This window comes from Hyla sarda, chromosome 11 (genome assembly GCF_029499605.1).
Source record: "Hyla sarda isolate aHylSar1 chromosome 11, aHylSar1.hap1, whole genome shotgun sequence".
Taxonomy (NCBI): domain Eukaryota; kingdom Metazoa; phylum Chordata; class Amphibia; order Anura; family Hylidae; genus Hyla; species Hyla sarda.
Genome location: NC_079199.1, coordinates 84631382 through 84654669, shown reverse-complemented (window position 1 = coordinate 84654669; position 23288 = coordinate 84631382). Strand labels below are relative to the sequence as shown.

Here is a 23288-nt window from a genome sequence, read left to right as displayed (position 1 = left end):
AATACTGCCACACACTGTGCCCCTGAATATAATACTGCCACACACTGTGCCCCTGAATATAATACTGCCACACACTGTACCCCTGAATATAATACTGTCACACACTGTACCCCTGAATATAATCCTGCCACATACTGTACTTCTGAATATAATACAGCCACACACTGTACCCTCTGAATATAATACTGCCACACACTGTACCCCTTAATATAATACTGCCACATACTGTGCCCTCTGAATATAATACAGCCACACACTGTGCCCCTGAATATAATACTGCCACACACTGTACCCCTGAATATAATACTGTCACACACTGTACCCTTGAATATAATCCTGCCACATACTGTACCCTCTGAATATAATACAGCCACACACTTTACCCTCTGAATGTAATACAGCCACACACTGTACCCTCTGAATATAATCCTGCCTCATACTGTACCCTCTGAATATAATACTGCCGCACACTGGGCCCCTGAACATAATACTGCCACACACTATACCCCTGAATATAATACTGCCGCACACTGTACCCTCTGAATATAATAATGCCACACACTGAGCCCCTTGTATATTACTACCATACACTGGGCCCCTGGTATATTACCCCCACACACTGTACCTCTGAATATAATCCTGCCACACACTGGGCCCCTGGTATATTACTACCTCACACTGTACCCCTAAATATACTACCACACACTGTGCCCCTGAATATAAAACTGCCACACACTGTGCCCCTGAATATAAAACTGCCACACACTGTGCCCCTGGTATATTACTGCCACACACTGTACCCCTGAATATATTACTGCCACTCACTGTGCCCCTGAAAATTATTCTGCCACACACTGTACTCCCTGATGATAATACTGCCACACACTGGGCCCCTGGTATATTACTGCCACATACTATTCCCCTGCAATATTACTGCCACACGCTATTCCCCTGCAATATTATTGCCACAGGCTATGCCCTTAAATACATTTTCGACAAACACTGTGCCCTGTACCGACTAATTGTACCTCTGTGCCCCAAAGAATTATTGATGCCACTGTGCCCCCCAGAATTAATGATGCCGCTCTGCCCCCAGAATTAATTATGCAACTATGCCCCCAGAATTAATGATGCTGATGTGCCCCCAGAATTAAAGGGGTATTCCAGGAAAAAACTTTTTTTTTTTAAATCAACTGGCTAAAGAAAGTTAAACAGATTTGTAAATTACTTCTATTAAAAAAATCTTCATCCTTTCAGTACTTCATCCTTTCTGTGCCCCCAGGATTAATGATGCAGCTGTGCCCCCAGAATTCATGATGCCGCTGTGCCTCCAGAATTCATGATGCCGCTGTGCCCCCAGAATTCATGATGCCGCTGTGCCCCCAGAATTCATGATGCCGCTGTGCCCCCAGAATTCATGATGCCGCTGTGCCTCCAGAATTAATGATGCCGCTGTGCCCCCAGAATTAATGATGCCGCTGTGCCCCCAGAATTAATGATGCCGCTGTGCCCCCAGAATTAATGATGCCGCTGTGCCCCCAGAATTAATGATGCTGCTGTGCCCCCAGAATTAATTATGCCGCTGTGCCTGCAGGATTAATGATGCCGCTGTGCCCCCAGAATTAATGATGCCGTTGTTCCCCCAGAATTAATGATGCCGCTGTGCCCCCAGAATTAATGATGCCGTTGTTCCCCCAGAATTAATGATGCCGCTGTGCCCCCAGAATTAATGATGCCGCTGTGTCCCCAGAATTAATGATGCCGCTGTGCCCCCAGAATTAATGATGCCGCTGTGCCCCCAGAATTAATGATGCCACTGTGCCCCCAGAATGAATGATGCCGCTGTGCCCCCAGAATTAATTATGCCGCTGTGCCCCCAGGATTAATGATGCCGCTGTGCCCCCAGAATTAATGATGCCGCTGTGCCCCCAGAATTAATGATGCCGCTGTGCCCCCAGAATTAATGATGCTGCTGTGCCCCCAGAATTAATTATGCCACTGTGCCTCCAGGATTAATGATGCTGCTGTGCCTCCAGGATTAATGATGCTGCTGTGCCCCCTGAATTAATGATGCCACTGTGCCTCCAGAATAAATGATGCCGCTGTGCCCCCAGAATAAATGATGCCGCTGTGCCCCCAGAATTAATGATGCCGCTGTGCCCCCAGAATTAATGATGCCGCTGTGTCCCCAGAATTAATTATGCCGCTGTGCCTCCAGAATTAATTATGCCGCTGTGCCTCCAGAATTAATTATGCCGCTGCGCCCCCAGTATAAATGATGCCGCTGTGCCCCCAGAATTAATTATGCCGCTGCGCCCCCAGTATAAATGATGCCGCTGTGCCCCCATAATTAAGGATGTCCCTGTGCCCCCACATGAACTTTGTCACTGTGACTCTCCAGTTGTTGCAAACTACAACTCCCATCATGCACAGACAGAAGGTCATGATGGGAGTTGTAGTTCTAAAACAACTGGATAGTCACACGTGGGGGAACACAAATTTTTACCTGAACTTTGGCTCCCTGTCCCAGGTCCCATGCTGCTCCGCTGCTCTGGTCTCTTCTTGTCAGGCCTGGCCAGAGCAGATGATGCAGGCAGTGCTAATCGCGCCGCTTCCATCACAGGAGAATCGCCGGGCATGGAGCACAGTGTTCCCTTGCTCCGGGCCGTGGCTATTTGTATCGTTGTCTTAGAGGCACTTATACAAATGAATAGGGGAGATCAGGAAGGCGGGCCAGATGACTGGCGGCTGCGGTCCAGATCTGGACCGCGGTCCACCAGTTGAATACCCCTGATATAAAGGATATTTTTATGTTTTAAGAATGTTTTTTGTTTTTAAATTAGATATACCTTTTAAGTTCCTCCTGAAGACTTGTACAAACAGTCTTTTATTTGCTTATACAGTACACTACAATACCAATGTATAGTAGTGTACTGTCAGACCAGAAACTTACTAGTACTATTGAGGGAGGGGTCTTTTTTTCATACACTTTTTATGTCCCCATGGTCAGGGTCCGGACTAGCGGCTGGTGAGGACACCGGAGGTGGATCCTCTGTGCCAGAGAGGCGATGACGCGGGTTGTACTGGGGAATCGGTTCTAAGCAGTTACTGGTGTTCACCAGAGCCCGCCGCAAAGCGGGATGGACTGCCTGCGGCGGTAACTACCAGGTCGTGTTCCCCAGTAGCGACTCGACCTCTCTGGCAGCTGAGACTGGCGCAGTACACAAGGACTAGACAGAGGCGAGGTCAGACGTAGCAGAAGGTCAGGGCAGGCAGCGAGGATCGTAGTCAGGGGCAACAGCAGAAGGTCTGGGTACACAGGCACTCACTGTAACGCTTTCTCAGGGCACAAGGCAACAAGATCCGGCAGGGACAGGAAGGGGAAATGGGTTTATATAGTATAGGGAGGTGACTGAACTGATTGGACCAGGCACCAATTAGCGGTGCGCTGGCCCTTTAAATCTCAGAAAGTCGGCGTAGGGAGCGGGGCCGCGTGCGCCGGGACGAGACAGACACCGGAGGAGGAGGGTGAGTAGAACGGGGCGCGAACACAGCAGCGCTCGCGGTCAGACAGATACTGGAGCACTGCTGTTAGCAGAACGCTGCGAGTGCTCCAGGGAAGCCGCGGGACCCGGAGCTCTCGGCGTTACATCCATAAGGTACTATTTATAGCAATCAATAAATTGCTAATACTGTTTAGTGTTATGCATAGGCATAGCACAGATCAGTATTATTAGCGATCTTCTTCTCTGGTCTGCATGATGTCAGACCAGAGAAGAAGACCCCAGAAGAGTGGCGGAGGCAGGTGAGGGGACCTCCGGCCACCATCTTGGATTATCGGATCCCGGACATGTATGAATGCGGCGATACCAAATATGTTTTTTTAATTTTTTTAACACTCTTTGGGGGTAATATGGGAAAAAGGGGCAATTTACATTTTTATTGAAGGAGGGGCTTTTAAATTTTTATTTTACACTTTTCATGTCTTTATAAGGGACTATTTATAACAATCAATAGATTGCTAATACTGTTCAGAGTTATGCATAGGCATAGCACTGATCAGTATTATCGGCAATCTTCTTCTCAGAACAGAGAAAAAGACCTCAGAATAGCGGCGGAGGCAGGGGAGGGGACCTCCGGCCACCATCTTGCATTATCGGATCCCCGCGACCGTGCCATGGGTGATCCGATCATCCATTCAAAGTGCCGCATTGCCGCAGATGCCATGATCTGTATTAATCACAGCATCTGAGGGGTTAACGGCAGACATGAACACGATTGCTGATGTCTGCCCTTACCTGCGGGTCCCTGGCTGCTGATGGCGTCATGTACTGGACGTAAATGTACGTCCTGGTGCGCTACTTCCCACCTGGCACCCCACCGATCATACAAATATGGCCTATCCTGAGAATAGGCCATCAATGCAAAATGACTGAAAACCTCTTTAAATTATGGCAGGATGTAAACAGAGGCATTACCTGAAGCTTCTGGACCCCAAAGCAAAATCTGCAACAGAGCCCCTTACCTATCATATTCCATTTTTTAGAAGGATTTTTTGGGCAGAGGGGCCTTTGACCACTCATACAGCAGGGCCTAGGGAAAGCTAATTTTCTCCAAATGGCATTTTGGGATGAGTTGTCTAATACATTTTGGATTTAAAATGCTAGCGAGGGTATGCATATGGGGGTAAAAGGGGTAAAATCAACGTGGTCAGGAATGCCCTAACCCATCTCTTCAACCCGGCACTTTTCCTTCATCATTTAAACTTGTATCCATCACGCCCATCCTGAAAAAAACATTTCTTGACCCATTCTCTTTGTCAAGCAACCTCCCGATACTTTACATTGCTTCAAAACTCCTTGAACAACAAAAAATAAACAAACATTCAAACACCTTTAAAATTCAAAAATATTTATTAACTGCAATACAAAATGTGCCGGGAATGTCATATCCAGTATATGGGGTGTACCACCAACACATTGAAGGTACGGATACGTAAACACCTGTCGAATGTCCATCCTGTCAACTTTAGGAACGTCTCAATGGTGAGTTACCACTGTGCAGAGTACGTAACAGGCGAGGTCATCTCACTCTGCCTGCTGTGAATGCAAGAATTGCTTCACCCGAAGGACAGTGGGAATAAGAAGGAAAAATACATGGGAAACCAGCTTGAACTAAGTGAGACCTGAAATTAATACAAAAAGAGGGGATAAGGATGCAAGTAAAAAAAAAAGAGCTAATATGCAGTGGTAGGTATTTCCGCACTGGACCTGAAAAGGAATGGAACACTATTATTACAAATACATTCAGTTCATTTTGTGGTGTCGGACGGGGTAATGTGTAATTAAAGGAGTACTCCGGAGCGCTGGTACTTAAAAAAAAAAGTTTACCTCATCTGATAGCTCTTTCAAAGACCTTTCCAACGATACCTCATTTGTCAAATTTGGCCCAGCCATTCTCTTGTAATTGCCACCTGTAGCAGTAAGCAGCCGTGTCATAAAGACTACATTTCCCATGACTCCCTGCGCCAGCTTCCTGTTAGCTGCTGCTCTCTCCCCCTCCAGGAAATTATAATAAAGTGACGCCCACAGCTCCTTCCCTTGTGGTTATCTCCTCCCATTATCCCCCTCCCAGCTCATCAGCCCTCTCCATGTGCCCACTAGCCCACTGATCCACCCATCCATGTGCCCACTAGCGCAGTGTTTCCCAACCAGGGTGCCTCCAGCTGTTGCAAAACTACAACCCCCAGCATGCCGGGAATGCTGGGAGTTGTAGTTTCGCAACAGCTGGAGGCACCCTGGTTGGGAAACACTGCACTAGCGGTGTCACAAGAATGCCGCAGCACTACGCAAATAGCGTAGGGCTAACGCTAGGCTCCTATCGCTGCCTACGTTAGCCCTACGCTATTTACATTTGCATTCTTGTGACACCGCTAGTGCAGTGTTTCCCAACCAGGGCGCCTCCAGCTGTTGCCTCCAGACACTAGCAGTGTCACAAGAATGCCGCAGCACTACGCAAATAGCGTAGGGCTAACGTAGGCAGCGATAGGAGCCTAGCGTTAGCCCTACGCTATTTGCGTAGTACTGCGCATGCGCAGAATAAATTAACTTTGGGGGAGTAGCCGACTCCGGGGCGGGGAGGCCGGCGCAGCCCGCAGTGACTCATGGGAGCGATGAGTCACCGGGCGAAGATGGCGGCGGATCAAGAAGAAATACAGGTCGAGCGTCATCAAAAGACCCAGCTTCCGGCCGGACAGAAAAGCGAGGAGAAGACCGGGAAGAAGACCATATGGAAAACGTGAGTATATTAGAATGTTATATAACTTTGCCTCATGCTCCAATTCCCCCATAAAAGGTTAGCTCCGGAGTACTCCTTTAACTGTTTCGTACCAGACACAGAAATAGGGGGGCTCAACCATAAAACTGAAACGGGGTGCTACCTTCAGCAAAATATGTACAACCACATCACAGAAAAGCAACCACTGAATATATGGTGAACACCACTAAATTGCAGTTAAATCACAATATTTCTAAATCACACTTAAAGGAGAACTCCAGAATATAAAAATTGTCGCTCATACTGCCAGCAGTAAAAAAAATAAAGATGTACATACCTTCCTCCGCTCCCCCGGGGCCTCCGGTAACCGGCTCCGGTCTCTGCCGCGATCCTCTTCCTGGTTGCCGGTGGTCGGATGAATCATACTGCGCTCAGCCAATCACTGGCCGCAGCGAAGTCCGACTCGGCCGGCGATAGGCTGAGTGACAGTGTGAGAACACTTCAGGACACAAAATTCTTCACTACACCTGCACCTGCTGCCAGGGCCGAAAACGTCACCCTGCCACTCAGCCTATGGCCGGCCGAGTCGCGACTTTGCTGCGGCTGGTGATTGGCTGAGCGCAGTAAGACTCTCCGACCAACGGCAACCAGGAAGTGGATCACGGCGGAGACCGGAGATGGTTACCGGAGGCCCCGGGGGAGCGAAGGAAGGTATGTACATCTTTATTTTTTTACTGCCGGCAGTATGGGGAACAATTTTTATATTCTGGAGTTCTCCTTTAAGCAGCACAGATATTGGGAGCACTGTGGATGATCTATCATCAGACAGCAGGACGGGGTCACTCTAGAGAGCGGGTTCATGGCCCTGCTCTGAGGTAGTGTTGTGGTCCTTAGTGAGTATTTTAAATGTTTTTCATTGTCCGTTGTGACCATTATGCATGTTTTTGATATGTAATAAAATATTGTGATTTAACTGCAATTTAGTGGTGTTCACCATATATTCAGTGGTTGCTTTTCTGTGATGTAATTAACTGTTTCGTGACTCCAGGGCATGGTTGACCTATACACTACCTGAGGTAGGCCAACTTCACCTGTGCCAGGCATGGGGCAAATAATCACTCCGACGCAAGGTTACGGATAACTGGTTTGCTTTACTGAGGTTGGAAAGATGTACAATCCATTACAGCTCAGATTAGCGTGAAGGACTTGCAGGGTGAACTTAGGGAAGCTTATCCGCTTGCTGGGACTTATAGTTGATTGTGCTGTATATGACTGACTTGACTTGAATGCAGCCGACGCTATACTGCAGTTACTTGGACTTGACTAACTTGCTGACTTGAATATATCCCCAAGACTGTAGACTTACCGCAAGGCTTTGACTTTCACCTGGGTAGTGGGGTTCACTGGTAGTTGATGTTATGTTGCTGGATTAGGCCTCAGGCCTCCTTTCAGATCCACCTCACAGACAGACTTCACTCCTCACCAAACTGTACCTCAGCAACAACTCAAGAGAGTGAACTGAACTCTGACCTCACTATATATGGGAGGAATTTAGAGAGATCCCATTGGCCGGATAAGTCACCTGATTCAGCACTGCATACTCCCCTTAACAACAAGGTCCTTAGCAACAGGAGTCTTAACCCCTTAAGGACCAGTGGTTTTTTCATTTTTGTATTTTACACCTCACCTTCTAAAATTCAGAACACTTTCAATTATGTACCTACAGACTCATACGAGGGCTTGTTTTTTGCGCCACCAATTGTTCTTTGTAATGACATCAATCATTTCTCCCAAAAATGTATGGCGAAACCAGAAAAAAAATATTTGTGGGGCAAAATTGAAAAGAAAAAACAGCTATTTTATAAATTTTGGGGGCTTCGGTTTCTATGCAGTGGACTTTTTGGTAAAAATTACACCATATATTTATTCTGTAGGTCTATACGGTTACAATGATCCCTAATTTATATAGATTTTATTTTATTTGACTACTTTAAAAAAATTATAACTACATGCACCAAAATTAGTATGTTTAAAATTGTCATATTCTAACCCCTATAACTTTTTTACTTTTCTGTATATGGGGCGGTATGAGGGCTAATTTTTTGCGCCGTGATCTGAAGTTTTTATTGGTAACATGACTGATGGGACCTTTTTGATCGCTTTTTATACATTTTTTAGGGTATACAAAGGGACCAAAATTACGCAATTTTGGACTTTGGAATTTTTGTACGTGTACGCCATTGACAATGCGGTTTAGGTAATATTATATTTTTATAGTTCGGACATTTATGTACGTGGCAATACCACATATGTTTATTTTTATTTACATATTTTTTCATATGGGAAAAGGGGGGTGATTCAAACTTTTATTCAGGAAGGGGTTAAATCACATTTATTCACTTTTTTTTAAAAACTTTTTTTTACACTTTTGTTTAGCCCCCATAGGGGACTATTACATGCAATCCTTTGATTGCATGCACTGAACAATGCTATGTCATAGCATAGCATTGATCAGTGTTATCTGCGCTTGATTGATGAAGCCTGGATCAATCAAACAACGATTGGACAGAATGGAGCACGGTAAGGCACCTCCCGCTGTCCTCTCAGCTGTTTGGGATGCTGCAATTTCACCACGTCGGTCACAAACAACTCGGCTGAGCTAACCAGCAGTATTTTCTCCCGGGTTTAGACGCCGCGATCAACTTTGATCGCGGCGTCTAAGGGTTAATACCGGACATCAGCGATATATACGGTATTAGCCACGGGTCCTGGCTGCTCCTGAGTGCGCTTCACATACTGGGAGCCGGTCACGAGCGTAAATATACGCTCGTGGTCATTAAGGGGTTAAGGTAACAGGTGCATACATAATACTCCTACATTAACCATTATATATCATTACATTTTATAGTGCATTATAGATTAGTTCTGAGGAGAGTGGGCCTAAGATGGGCATTGAAGCAGCATCTGCCTCACAGGATGGGCAGGCGTATAGAAGAACACATGATTCTGTACTGGGTCACCACAATGTCTTTCGTTTAACCTGGCCGGATTCGTGGCATCTAGCTTTGATATCTATCTCACTTCTCTCTGCAGGAATTCGGTGTGATGGTCTCTCCCTCTGCCTGGTGTTGTTACTGATTCCAATCAGAAGAAGGTAAGTACTTCTGAGTTGCCATTGTGAAACTCATGGATATGTTCTGCCAGTCTTGGTACTCCGGTTCCTAGTCGGGACAGCTGGAGATGCTCTCTAAATCTAACAAATACGGGTCGGATGGTGTAGCCGACGTAATACCTTTGGCAGGGGCATTTTATGCAGTATATCACGTATGCGGTCCTGCAAGTCCTTAACATAAATGCTGTTGCCTCCAACTTTGTAGCTTTTCCGGGGTAAAGTGTTTGCAGTAGGAACATCTGTTACACTTGTAGTTCCCTATAGGACCAGGGACATTTAGCCAGTTCTTTTCAGAAATAGTATCTATTTTTTGTAGGTGCTGCGTACCAATATATCTTTAATTGTTTTGCTTTTCCTGCATGCGATGATCGTCTTGTTTATGGCTATTTCTCCTAGACTTGGATCGTCGTCAAGCAAATGCCAGTGCCTGTGAATTTCTTGCTTGATCTTTGCTATGTACTTCTCTACAACTTTATCCCTGACCTGCTTGGTGAGCTCCTTGGCAGCTTCATGCTGCTGTTTGTTCAGTAATGCTCTCTAACAAACTCTGAGGCCTTAACAGATGTATATGTACTGAGATGAAATTGCAGACAGGTGGACCCTATTTACTAATCATGTGACTAGCAAATGTGATTTTGGTCACATCAGATCTTCGTTAGGGGTTTCACATTTGTAATAAATCCATGTAATATCCCGCCCCCCCCCTCTCCAAATGTAATACTTTGTGTTAATTCCTAAAATCACAAAGAAATTAATTTGAATCTGTGGTTATACCCTGACATAATGTACAAAATGTGAACATACCCGTAGTGCGACATACCTGGAGGGCTTGGTGTCTCATGACAGGTCCTGAATTCCCATAAAATATTTATACCCCCCCTTTGGATAAGAATATTATCATTTCCGCCACTATAACCTGTGAAATGGCTACAGAGTAACAGGTCTAATTTAGAAACCCTGTGGATGGCCATATACCGTATTTTTTGCCGTATAAGATGCACTTTTTCTTCCCCAAAACTGGGGGGGGGGGGGGAATTGGTGCGTCTTATACGGCAGATACCTGCGGCCATCAACGGCCAGGACCTGCGGCTAATACAGGACATCACCGATCGCGGTGATGCCCTGTATTAACCCTTCAGACGCGGCGATCAAAGCTGACCGCCGCGTCTGAAGCGAAAATAACACTAACCCGGCTGTTCAGTCGGGCTGTTCGGGACCGCCGCGGCATCCCGAACAGCTTACAGGACACCGGGAGGGACCTTACCTGCCTCCTCGGTGTCTGCTCCGTGCCGGGATCCCCTGCATGGCCGGCGCTCTCCTTCGACGTCATCACGTGGTCGCGCACGCCGTCCCGTCATCCAATAGGAGCGGCGTGCGTAGCGACGTGATGATGGCGACGGAGAGCGAGGATACCGGGGTAGAAGACGTCTGGAGCGTCGGGGACACCACGGGGACGCAGCGACAGCGATGGAGCGACATCCAGGGCAGCGGTGACGGGTCCGGAACAGCAGGGACAGGTGAGTACTACCTCCTATACCAGTGGTCTTGAACCTGCGGACCTCCAGATGTTGCAAAACTACAACTCCCAGCATGCCCGGACAGCCAACGGCTGTCCGGGCATGCTGGGAGTTGTAATTTTGCAACATCTGGAGGTCCGCAGGTTGAAGACCACTGTTGGGTGCAGAATCTTTTTTTTTCTAGATTTTGCACCTTTAAAATAGGGTGCGTCTTATATACCGGTGCGTCCTATAGGGCGAAAAATACGGTACATGTCCCTTGTAGCAGCTGTTGCATTTAGTGTTGCATGTACTATTAATATTTTATAATATATGACTAGTTATGCCCCTCTATCCCCCCTCCAGTGACAGCCTCTCATGTAATCCCACTTCTGGATTGTTCATATACTTCCTTAGGACACATCTACTATTGTACATAGTTGTCACTGAAGAGATTTTATTATAAATATCTTAAAATAAGCTTTTACATCACTACAAAAATGGACATGAATCAAATACATGTGTTCTGTACACGTCATCTCACAACGAGGCAGTCGGTGTACAGCGAAATGTACTTAAAGGGGTGCTCCGGTGGAAAACTTTTATTTTTTAAATCAACTGGTGCCAGAAAGTTAAACAGATTTGTAAATGACTTCTATTAAAAAATCTTAAACCTTCCAGTACTTATTAGCTGCTGAATTCTACAGAGGAAATTTTATTTTCTTTTTAGAACACAGTGCTCTCTGCTGACATCACGAGCACAGTGCTCTCTGCTGACATCTCTGTCCATTTTAGGAACTGTCCAGAGCAGCATATGTTTGCTATGGGGATTTTCTCCTACTCTGGACAGTTCTTAAAATGGACAGAGATGTCAGCAGAGAGCTCTGTGTTCCAAAAAGAAAATAATTTCCTCTGTAGTATTCCGCAGCTAATAATTACTGGAAGGATAAAAAAAATTTTAATAGAAGTAATTTACAAATCTGTTTAACTTTCAGGCACCAGTTGACTGGTGGAAAACTTTTTTTTTGTTTTTTTTTTATCAACTGGTGCCAGAAAGTTAAACAGATTTGTAAATTACTTCTATTAATAAATCTTAATCCTTCCAGTACTTATTAGCTGCTGAATACTACAGAGGAAATTATTTTATTTTTGGAACACAGTGTTTTCTGCTGACATCATGACCACAGTGCTCTCTGCTGACATCTCTGTCCATTTTGAGAACTGTCCAGGGTAGGAGAAAATCACCATAGCAAACATATGCTGCTCTGGTCAGTTCCTAAAATGGACAGAGGTGTCAGCAGAGAGCACTGTGCTCGTGATGTCAGTAGAAAGCTCTGTGTTCCAAAAAGAAAATAATTTACTCTGTAGCATTCAGCAGCTAATAAGTACTAGAAGGATTAAGATTTTTTAATAGAAGTCATTTACAAATCTGTTTAACTTTCTGGCACCAGTTGATTTAAAAAATAAAATAAAATAAAAAGTTTTCCACCAGAGTACCCCTTTAAGATGCAAAAAGCAATTGAGGACAAGTCCAATACCAGTCCTGAAAGCTTCGTGATATGTTTCTTACCTATATCTCCTTCTGGAAAACCAAGATGGCTGCCATCACAGCTCCCACAGTATTGTCACCAAACTTTTCCAGACACCTGGACGGCAGATATATCTTTATAGGCTGCGGATCGCCCCTTTCAGATATTACAGCATAACTAAAAGACTCAAGAAAGTCTGGAAGCTTCTAGAAACAGACATAACTAATTTGCCTGCTGTTACAGATAAAATAATGTTCGTAATCCAGCTTTGCATGACACCCTGCATAAAATCGGCAGCCATATTGTTTCACCGGAACAGATCTAAATCAGAAATGGCTCAAGATAATTATTTGTAACGACAGGGGTGTGGTTGGCTGGTGACTCCAGGACTTATATGTAGTTTACTCTAGAACAGTGGTCTTCAACCTGCGGACCTCCAGATGTTGCAAAACTACAACTCCCAGCATGCCCGGACAGCCGTTGGCTGTCCGGGCATGCTGGGAGTTGTAGTTTTGCAACATCTGGAGGTCCGCAGGTTGAAAACCACCGTTCTAGAACATTGCGGAAGGATAAATAAATTAACTTATTTCTCACAGAGAAAGGAATTTAGATATAATACAGTGCGAGTTATATTACAATAATGCGAGGCAGGACGGCATCATATACATCAGATCACTTCCTTCAAACTGTAAGCCCCAGGGTCCCGATTTAATAGGCTCATATTCAGTACCTCCATTTTTTGGCAGTCATTCAGTGAACATACTATGTGGAACTGTATTAAAGGGGTTATCCAGGAAAATTTATATATATATATATATATATATATATATATATATATATATATATATATTTATATATATATATATATATAAATCAACTGGCTCCAGAAAGTTAAACAGCTTCGGCTCTGCCATAGAGTTGTATTGAGGGGGCGTGTCAGCCGCCGCATCGTGCGGAGGTCGACACGCCCCCTTCCCGCGGGCTGTCGGGGCTCCGTACAGGAGATCGCAGGGGGCCCCCAGCAGTCGGACCCCCCGCGATCTCAAACTTATCCCCTATCCTTAGGATAGGGGATAAGTTTTTCACCTCTGGGTCACCACTGGACTACTCCTTTAAGGTTGTTCTTTTCTGTCTAAGTGCTCTCTGATGACACGTGTCTCGGGAACCGCCCAGTTTAGAAGAGGTTTGCTATGGGGATTTGCTTCTAAACTGGGCGTTTCCCGAGACAGGTGTCATCAGAGAGGACTTAGACAGAAAAGAACAACCTTAACTTCAGAAGCTCATAAGTACTGGAAGGATTAAGATTTTTTAATAGAAGTAATTTACAAATTTGTTTAACTTTCTGGAGCCAGTTGATATATATATATAAAAAAAAGTTTTTTTTCCTGGATAACCCCTTTAAACATATTTGTAAATGACTTCTATTAAAAAATCTTAATCCTTTCAGTATTTATGAGCTTCTGAAGTTAAGGTTGTTCTTTTCTGTCTAAGTGCTCTCTGATGACACGTATCTCGGGAACCGCCCAGTTTAGAAGCAAATCCCCATAGCAAACCTCTTCTAAACTGGGCGGTTCCCGAGACACGTGTCATCAGTGAGCACTTAGACAGAAAAGAACAACCTTAACTTCAGAAGCTCATAAGTACTGAAAGGATTAAGATTTTTTAATAGAAGTCATTTACAAATCTGTTTAACTTTCTGGAGCCAGTTGATAATGTAAAATATTTTTTTTTTCCTGGATAACCCCTTTAAGGTCTTGCACCATTCTTGTGGCGTCACTTTGGCGCAAATTTATGTGCGGCTCTTTTGCACTAAAATGTACAACTTTTTGAAACATAACGTCACTGATGACACTTCTGAACGGCACTTGAAGGAGAATCCATCTATTATCAGATGTGGCAGCCGAAAACAAATCTACTCTGTTACTGACCGTACACAGCATAGCAATGGCAGGGGAGAAGGGGGGACAAAATACATTAATAAAATGCTTAAAATTGCCTATATTTCAAAGTTTAAAAAAACAAACTGTTCGGAACGCTAGAGTCGGCAGCTCGTGATGTCATAGCCCCGCCCCCTCAGGACGTCACGCCCCGCCCCCTCAATGCAAGTCTATGGGAGGGGGCGTGGCGGCTGTCACGCTCCCTCCCATAGACTTGCATTGAGGGGGTGGGGCATGATGTCATGAGGGGGGGGGGGCTATGACATCACGAGCTGCCGACTCTAGCGTTCCGAACAGTTTGTTCCAAACGCTGAGCAGTGGAGTACCCCTTTAAAGAGAGTCTGTCAAGAGTGGGCCCTTAGTATCTGTACATTCTGGTGATAATCATTATGGGAAGAGTCCGGGCACTTTACGGTTATCTGATGTTGTCCTATTTGTAATAGTACAAATAAGACGGACTATCTATAACATACACGTCGCCCTCCCATAATTTATTTCTGTATTACAATGTTAGCTCTCAGCCATGGAATTCGGGAGAGAAAAGCTTCAAGAGAGACGCCGGTTCAACGTGGCGCAGGACACAAGCAGCAGGTAGGTAAAAGCCAAGGTATTTTATTTCCCAGAATGCAACGCATTTCACTGCCTAAGCAGCTTCATCAGGCATTTGATGCCTGATGAAGCTGCTTAGGCAGTGAAACGTTGGAAATAAAATACCTTGGCTTTTACCTACCTGCTGCCTGTGTCCTGCGCCACGTTGAGCCGGCGTCTCTCTTGAAGCTTTTCTCTCCCGAATACCATTACCGGACACTTCTATATTATATGCTCACCATTGTTGTGTATGTGGGTACACAACTATATCAGGTGAGCGACTTTCATGTTTTTTAATTATCCATGCAATCCTCTTTTATCCCACCACGGAGCGCTGTCACCTCCATTTTCAGATACTCAGCCATGGAAGACCATCATTCAAGAAATGTCAATATTGTTCAAAAAATATTCTGTCAAAGGAAGAAACGTGATTATGTGACAAAAGATAGGATCATCCATTTTACCCAATGTGCACTGTTTCAGTCCAGACAGGATTCTCTGTTTCAGTCATTTCTCCTGAAGAAATCAAAAGTGCGCAATTCCAGGCAGAGTCTGCTATCTGTACGATGAGGAAATTCCATTTACATCAGATGTGACTAACCCATTGTGTCTCTGATCCTCGCTGTTTACATGTAGTTTATTCAGTCTGTCTTCAAGAATTTTTAGTTCCTCGGCTAGGCTGGCCATTGAAGGACGCTGGATGTCACCCTACCCAAGAGAAGAAAACGTGTGTTAATAAAATGGTATGAGGGTGCATGATGGGGGCCAAACCACAGTAACTTCACATAGTTTACAGCAGCTAAGTCCTATACGGACACCATCAAAAAAAATTTCAATACTTTTAGTAAAATTGCCCGATGCAGCTTGACACTGCTTTCTCCTGCCTATTGTAAGAGATCACACAATCATCTCCAGGAAAGACCCAGGATCAAGCAAGGCACGTGAATCTCGTGTAGATTAAAAAGGTTTATTAGCCACAATGCAACGCGTTTCGCGGGAGACCGCTTCATCAGGTGTCTGATGAAGCGGTCTTCCTCAAAATGCGTTGCAGTATGGGTAATAAACCTTTTTACTCTACACGAGATGAGATCCACGCGCCTTGCTTGATCCTGGGTCTTTCCTAAAGGTGATTATGTGGTTGCTGATTTGTCTTAGGAGCGGCTGCTGGATCCTGATCATCACCACTATTACTGCCTTGACCATTGTTGTACGTGGTTCTGTACAACCAAGTTATCACACTATGGAGCGCTTTCCTTTGTTTTAGTTATTGTAAAAGATGACAGGAAGAAATCTATCACAAGGAGACAGGCTGAAGCTGCATCTCATAGGAAAACACTGATACTCTATAGTGTAAGAAGTCGCTACTCTCTCATGAGCTGCACTTGGGTTTAGTTATGAGATTCCACCTTATATGTCTCTGCAGAGGCATTTTGGGAGATGTAGGTTTAAAGATGGAACTTCGTTAGAAAACTATTTTTTTTTTAAATCAACTGGCTCCAGAACATTAAACAGATTTGTAATTTACTTTTATTTAAAAATCTTAATCCTTCCAGTACTTATCAGCTGTTGTATGCTCCACAGGCTCTGCAGCTCAGTTCCATTGAAGTGAATGGAGCCAAGTTGTAATATCTCACACAACCTGGAGACAGATGTGGAGTCATTTTTGAAAGAAATTAGCTCCATTTTTCTATTCCACGATAAACCCTTTAATCCTTCCAGTTCTTATCAGCTGCTGTATGCTACAGAGGAAGTTCCTTTCTTTTTGAATTTATTTTCTGTCCTGACCACACACAATGCTCTCTGCTGACACCTCTGTCCATGTCAGGAACTGTCCAGAGCAGGAGCAAACATGCTGCTCTGGACAGTTCCTTAGTTCCTGACAAAGGCAGAGGTGTCAGCAGAGAGCACTGTGGTAAGAAAGAAAAGAAGTTGAAAAAGAAAAGAACTTCCTCTGTAGTATACAGCAGCTGATAAGTACTGATAAAAAAAAAATTGTTTTTCACCAGAGTACCCCTTTAACCCTTACCGACCACGGACATATATTTACACCCATGGCCGGTTCCAGTTATGTGAAGCACGCTCAGGTTGCAATCAGCAACCAGGACCCGCGGCTAATACTGGACATCACCGATGGGGCTGATGTCCGGTACTAACCCTTTAGATGCCGTGATCAAAGTTGATCGCAGTGTCTAAAACGAAAGAAAGCAGTTGCCGGTTAGCTCAGCAGGCTGTTCGGGACACCGCAGTGTCCCGAGGAGCTGAGAGAGCATCTTTATTTTTTTAACATTTTTCCCAACAAATATTTGTTTTATGGTTACGCCATAGATTTTGTGGTGAAATGATAGATGTCATTACAGAGTACAATTGATGGTGCAAAAAATGAGCCCTGATATGGGTCTGTAGGTTCAAAATTGAAAGCGTTCTGATTTTTTAGAAGGTGAGGTGGAAAATACGAAAGTGCAAATATGAAAAAAAAACTGTGGTCCTTAAGGGGTTAATAAGGCTGGGTCCTCATGGTGATTTTTGCCCAAGACGACGTGTAACCAGAAATTGTTGTGCTGTACTGCAGTGACCGCACTGTGTCGGGGCTAAGGAAACTGAATGGGGTCCCACTATTGGCTATGACCATGAACTGATAAAATCCATCAAAATCGCTCTGTAACCCGAACCTTAGGAGATCCATATCCGAGAGGCAGAAGGAATCAGGATGCCAGACAAACCACAAACGGCACATCGGCTAATGAAAACCAGGCAAACACAAAAACCTCCACATTATTATCTACATAATGAATAACTAATGTTAAAAAATGAGTTCTTCTAAAATTGTAGCGCTAGATACTGCAGAGGGTCGGCCATGCCCGTCGTGCCGTCACGGCCACGCCCCCTCAATGCAAGTCTATGGGAGGGGGCGGCACGATTCGTACACGAGCAGGCACACCGTTGGCGAGACATTTCTTATCCCAACATGGAGGAGACTGGACAACACTTAAATTCTATGGATTAACCAAAATCGAATTGGGTCCAAGACGTGGAAATTTGGATAAAAAGCTTCTTTGTGAAAAAGCCAAATGGATCCATAGGCTTAAGTCCAAGTCTCCTCTGGGACTTAATGAGGGATTTACATTCAGCCCCTTTATATAACCTGAGCCCCTCCTGAGATGAAATGAGGGATTTATAATCAGTCCCAGTTTAATTCATGTCCCCTCTATGACAAAAATGAGGAATCAAAATGACAAATAAAAATATATAAACAAAAAGAACCGGCCATATATAATAATTTTTCATACATAACCTTTTTCATATACGGTATATTTTTTCAAAAACGTTTAAAAAAAACTGCTCTACAGCCCATGAAATTGGTCAAAGGAAAAATTTCTTTGAACAGGATTAGGGATAGACAGAATATTGGATCAGCTGTAAGAATACCCTTCTCTTATTTATTGATGCAATCCCTTGAAAAATTGGATCAGGGATGGGTATCAAACTGGGGTAGCGTGTAGAAACAATCCCCTCTTTCAAAAGTTAAACCATTCCTTTCATTAAAATTGGAAACAAGCAGAGTATTTTTGAAGTGTGACACAGTCACGTGTTAGAATGACCATCTCTAATGATCACAATTGGATATAATGGATGTGGAACAACTGGAGGGATGACAATCAATCTATCCTCCTCCCCTTCCGCTCTCTTCCTCTTCTTTTCACCTATCACTCTTTTTAATGCTATATTCATATGAATAAATCTAAGCTATTCACCTCATAGCAGAGAGAGGAAGAATCATCCTCTTTTTATAATTATAATCATGTCATAACATCCACTTAATTTATTTATATAATCATCTATATACACAATAAGTTTCTATTTACCACATTTATACTAGTGAACTATCCATAACCCAGTTGGTAATTTCATCAGAGAGAGAGAGAGGAAGATTTATCCTCCTTATATAATTATGTCATGTATCTATCTAATTTCTTTACACAATCATTTATCATATATATATACTAGTGCACCATCCATAACCCATCCGGAAAAAATTGGTACCTTCTCTTTATATGCACATTCAAATAAATGAGAAGGGACCCAGTTTCATTGTTTATTGTTAAAGGTCAGTTTCTAACATAGTTACATAGTTACATAGTTAGTACGGTCGAAAAAAGACATATGTCCATCAAGTTCAACCAGGGAATTAAGGGGTAGGGGTGTGGCGCGATATTGGGGAAGGGATGGGATTTTATATTTCTTCATAAGCATTAATGTTATTTTGTTCCAGGAATGTATCTAATCCTGTTTTAAAGCTGTTAATTGTTCCTACTGTGACCAGTTCCTGAGGTAGACTGTTCCATAAATTCACAGTCCTCACGGTAAAGAAGGCGTGTCGCCCCTTGAGACTAAACTTTTTCTTCTCCAGACGGAGGGAGTGCCCCCTCGTCCTTTGGGGGGGTTTAACCTGGAACAGTTTTTCTCCATATTTTTTGTATGGGCCATTAATATACTTATATACGTTTATCATATCCCCCCTTAAACGTCTCTTCTCAAGACTAAACAATTGTAACTCCTTTAATCGCTCCTCATAGCTAAGATGTTCCATGCCCCATATTAGTTTAGTCGCGCGTCTCTGCACCCTTTCCAACTCCGCAGTGTCCCTTTTATGGACAGGTGCCCAAAACTGAACAGCATATTCCAGGTGAGGATGTACCAATGCTTTATAAAGGGGGAGTATTATGTCCCTGTCCCTTGAGTCCATGCCTCTTTTGATACATGACAATATCCTGCCGGCTTTGGAAGCAGTAGCCTGACATTGCATGCTATTCTGTAGTCTGTGATCTACAAGTCACCCAGATCCTTCTATACCAGTGACTCTGCCAGTTTAATCCCCCCTAAGACATACGACGCATGCAGGTTATTAGTACCCAGATGCATAACTTTACATTTATCCACATTGAACCTCATTTGCCAAGTGGATGCCCAGACACTTAGTCTATCCAAGTCATCTTGTAACTTATACACATCCTCTATAGACTGTACCGTGCTACAAAGCTTGGTGTCATCTGCAAAGATAGAAACAGAGCTGTTAATACCATCCTCTATATCATTGATAAATAAATTAAACAGCAGCGGGCCCAGTACTGAACCTTGGGGTACACCACTAATAACCGGGGACCAATCAGAGTACGAATCATTTACCACCACTCTCTGGGTACGATCCATGAGCCAGTGTTCAATCCAGTTACAAACTAAAATTTCCAAACCCAAAGACCTTAACTTACCTGTCAGACGTCTATGAGGGACAGTATCAAATGCTTTAGCAAAATCCAGAAACACTATATCCACAGCCATTCCTCTGTCAAGGCTTCTACTCACCTCTTCATAAAATAACATACTTACCTATCTTTTACTGTATCTGTGCAGCTACATTGCACAGATTCCTACCCTGTCTGTTAGCTTAGATGAAATTCAGGCGCATAGTACCCCAACTTAGAAGTTCTTGCGCATCCCGTCTGCGCCCCTCTAGCTGAGACTAAGTCCCGGCGCATATCCCTGTGCGCAGCCGGAAGTATGCGAGCGGTCGTCAGAGGACGGCGCTTGCGCACATCTCCAAGTGATCGAAGCCGTCTCTATCAGTGTGCGCATCGGAACGCCGCGCACAACGTCACTTTTGCCGGTCAAGGCTCATTGGTGACTCGAGTTGTCACTCACCGAGCCAGGATGTATCCAATTGACTGAATGAGCTGTCAGTCAGGAAAACTTCTAATCATTGGTCTGATGAATCTAAAGTTTGGATCATTGCCCCTATGGGCCTATCCACCTGTCAATCATAAAGTATGTGAAGCGTATTGGACTATTCCTTCTGTTCTATTTCCTGTGACCTCATGAGGGGAGTTTATAAGAACCCCCCAGCAATGCGTTTTTTTAACCAGCGCCCATTTGCCTCTTGACAACGCTACTTCGGTAGTGAAACATGTTGAGGGGGGCCGTTTAGATTTTATTATAACGCCATCGTCCTAGCATCAAAGAAATATGGGTGTCCCTGCAGGCACCTTACATTGCCTATTAGTCACATATATTGAACATTGACTCTCACAATTGGGACAAAGCATAATGTGCAGAAACAATAAATAAAGATTGCACTTTTAAAATTAGTTTGATAATTGGGAAATCAGTTTTTTTTTGGGTTGCCCAAGGGTAACCTATTAGTTAGTGGTTAAAGTTTCCACCCTCCAATTATCTATCTCCGTTTGTTTTTTTGAGTTCTTGTTTTTTTGATTTTGTGACGGCAGTCACGCCCCCTCCCATAGACTTGCATTGAGGGGGCGTGGCCGTGACATCCGTGACATCACGAGGGGTGTGGCCGATCCCCGCAGCGCGAAAACAGCATTCGGAACATTTACTTCTGAACGCTGGCCAGTGGAGTACCCCTTTAAAACCATATTCTTGTTTTTGCTAGTTGCTATGATGCAGATGCACCAGGAGGGGGCAGGCTACCACAGGATAATTGTGCTCTTGTTTAATCTTCTATGCCTTGAAGGACAATGTGCTAAAGTTATTTGCAGGTATGTGATGATACTGAGAAGTGGAAATTACAGGAAAACAACAGTTGACTTTGTGTCAATTTTTAAGGAAATGAGAAAAACAGAGGCAAAAAACATTTCAGGAACCGAAAAAGAAAGATGACCAGAAATATTTTCTACAAATGTGTATTCTTATAGAAATGGAGATTCTGAGATCCTAATTTCCCATCAAGCATAAACTAATGACTGTGAGAGATTGAGGTCATTGTAACCAAATGAAGAATTTTTAGTTTCCGTGGTTCTACCCTTTAAAGCGTAACTTAGATCATGTATCTGTCCAAATCTCCTGGCAACTTCTTAAAGGGGTACTCCCGTGGAAAACTTTTTTTTTTTTTAAATCAACTGGTGCCAGAAAGTTCTAACAGATTTGTAAATGACTTCTATAAAAAAATCTTAATCCTTCCAATAGATTTTATGGGCCGTATACTACAGAGGAAATTATTTTCTTTTTGGATTTCTCTGATGACCACAGTGCTCTCTGCTGACCTCTGCTGTCCATTTTAGGAACTGTCCAGAGCAGCATATGTTTGCTATGGGGATTTTCTCCTGCTCTGGACAGTTCCAAAAATGGACAGCAGAGGTCAGCAGAGAGCACTGTGGTCGTGACATCAGAGAAATCCAAAAAGAAAAGCATTTCTTCTGTAGTATACAGCCCCTAAAAAGTACTGGAAGGATTTAGATTTTTTAATAGAAGTAATTAATTTACAAATCTGTTTAACTTTCTGGCATCAGTTCATTTAAAAAAAAAAAGTTTTCCATAGGAGTACCCGTTTAACCCACGACTTGCCCAAGTCTACAGCTTTGCTGTAGAGGTTTGCTATGGGGATTTGCATCTACTCTGGACAGTTCCCGAGACAGGTAACAGAGAGCACTTACACAGAAAAGAGCAACTCAACTTCAGCAGCTCATGAGTACTGAAAGGATTAAGATTTTTTTTTTAATAGAAGTAATTTACAAATCTGTTTAACTTTCTGGAGCCAGTTGATACATAAAAAAAAGTTTTTTCCTGGAATACCCCTTTAAACAGATATCCTGCCACCGGACCATCATCAGAGTTACGCTATAATATAGAAGGAAGAACAGATTTTTGAGAGTAGGATCACTGTGTAGTCAGCCATCCTTACCTCCTGCGGAGATCCATCAGGTTCCGCCATGTTTACTGTTTTGACAGGAAGAGTAGTGCCTCGTGCTGTCCTATTCTTCTTGTCAAACCTCACAAAAGTAACAACAAAGGCTCCTAATGGAACGTCTAACAGTGTCTTTTATCATAGTATGTCTATACCCCAGTTTTATGACGATTGTCTTTGACAACAGTGAGAGAGATGTATCAAAGCCTTTGTAGAGAAAGAGTGGTGCAGTTGCCCATAGCGACCAATCAGATCACTTCTTTTATTTTTAAAGAGGTCCGTCACAAATGAAAGAAGCGATCTGATTGGTTGCAATGGGCAACTGAAACCACTCTTCCTCTACACTGGTTTTAATAAATCTCCCCAAGTGTGTAGTCAGCCATACATTGTCTTCATTTAAAGGGGTACTCCGCTGCTCAGCGTTTGGAACAAACTGTTCAGAACGCTGGAGCCGGGAGCTCGTTATGTCATAGCTCCACCCCCTCGATGTCATGTTCCATCCCCTCAATGAAAGTCTACGGGAGGGGGCGTGTCAGCTGTCATGCCCCCTCCCATAGACTTGCATTGAGGGGGTGAACGTGATGTCATGAGGGG

At 43.9% G+C, this 23288-nt stretch overlaps 2 protein-coding genes across 4 annotated transcripts in view; both read right to left on the bottom strand.

Annotated features, from left to right (window-relative positions):
* SF3B4 (splicing factor 3b subunit 4) overlaps window positions 1–7796 on the bottom strand; it is a 36084-nt gene extending 28288 nt beyond the window's left edge. Inside the window, exon 1 of the mRNA XM_056545269.1 lies at window positions 7643–7796. The gene's annotated coding sequence lies outside the window, so the exon portion shown is untranslated. The remainder of the gene's footprint in view (window positions 1–7642) is intronic.
* A 7376-nt stretch (window positions 7797–15172) lies between these two features.
* Window positions 15173–23288, bottom strand: part of MTMR11 (myotubularin related protein 11) — an 84974-nt gene continuing 76858 nt past the window's right edge. For all 3 annotated transcript variants that reach the window (XM_056545266.1, XM_056545265.1, XM_056545267.1), the window contains exon 17: window positions 15173–15706. In XM_056545266.1, the coding sequence (XP_056401241.1) occupies window positions 15554–15706 (153 nt within the window). In that variant the 3' untranslated portion in view covers window positions 15173–15553. The remainder of the gene's footprint in view (window positions 15707–23288) is intronic.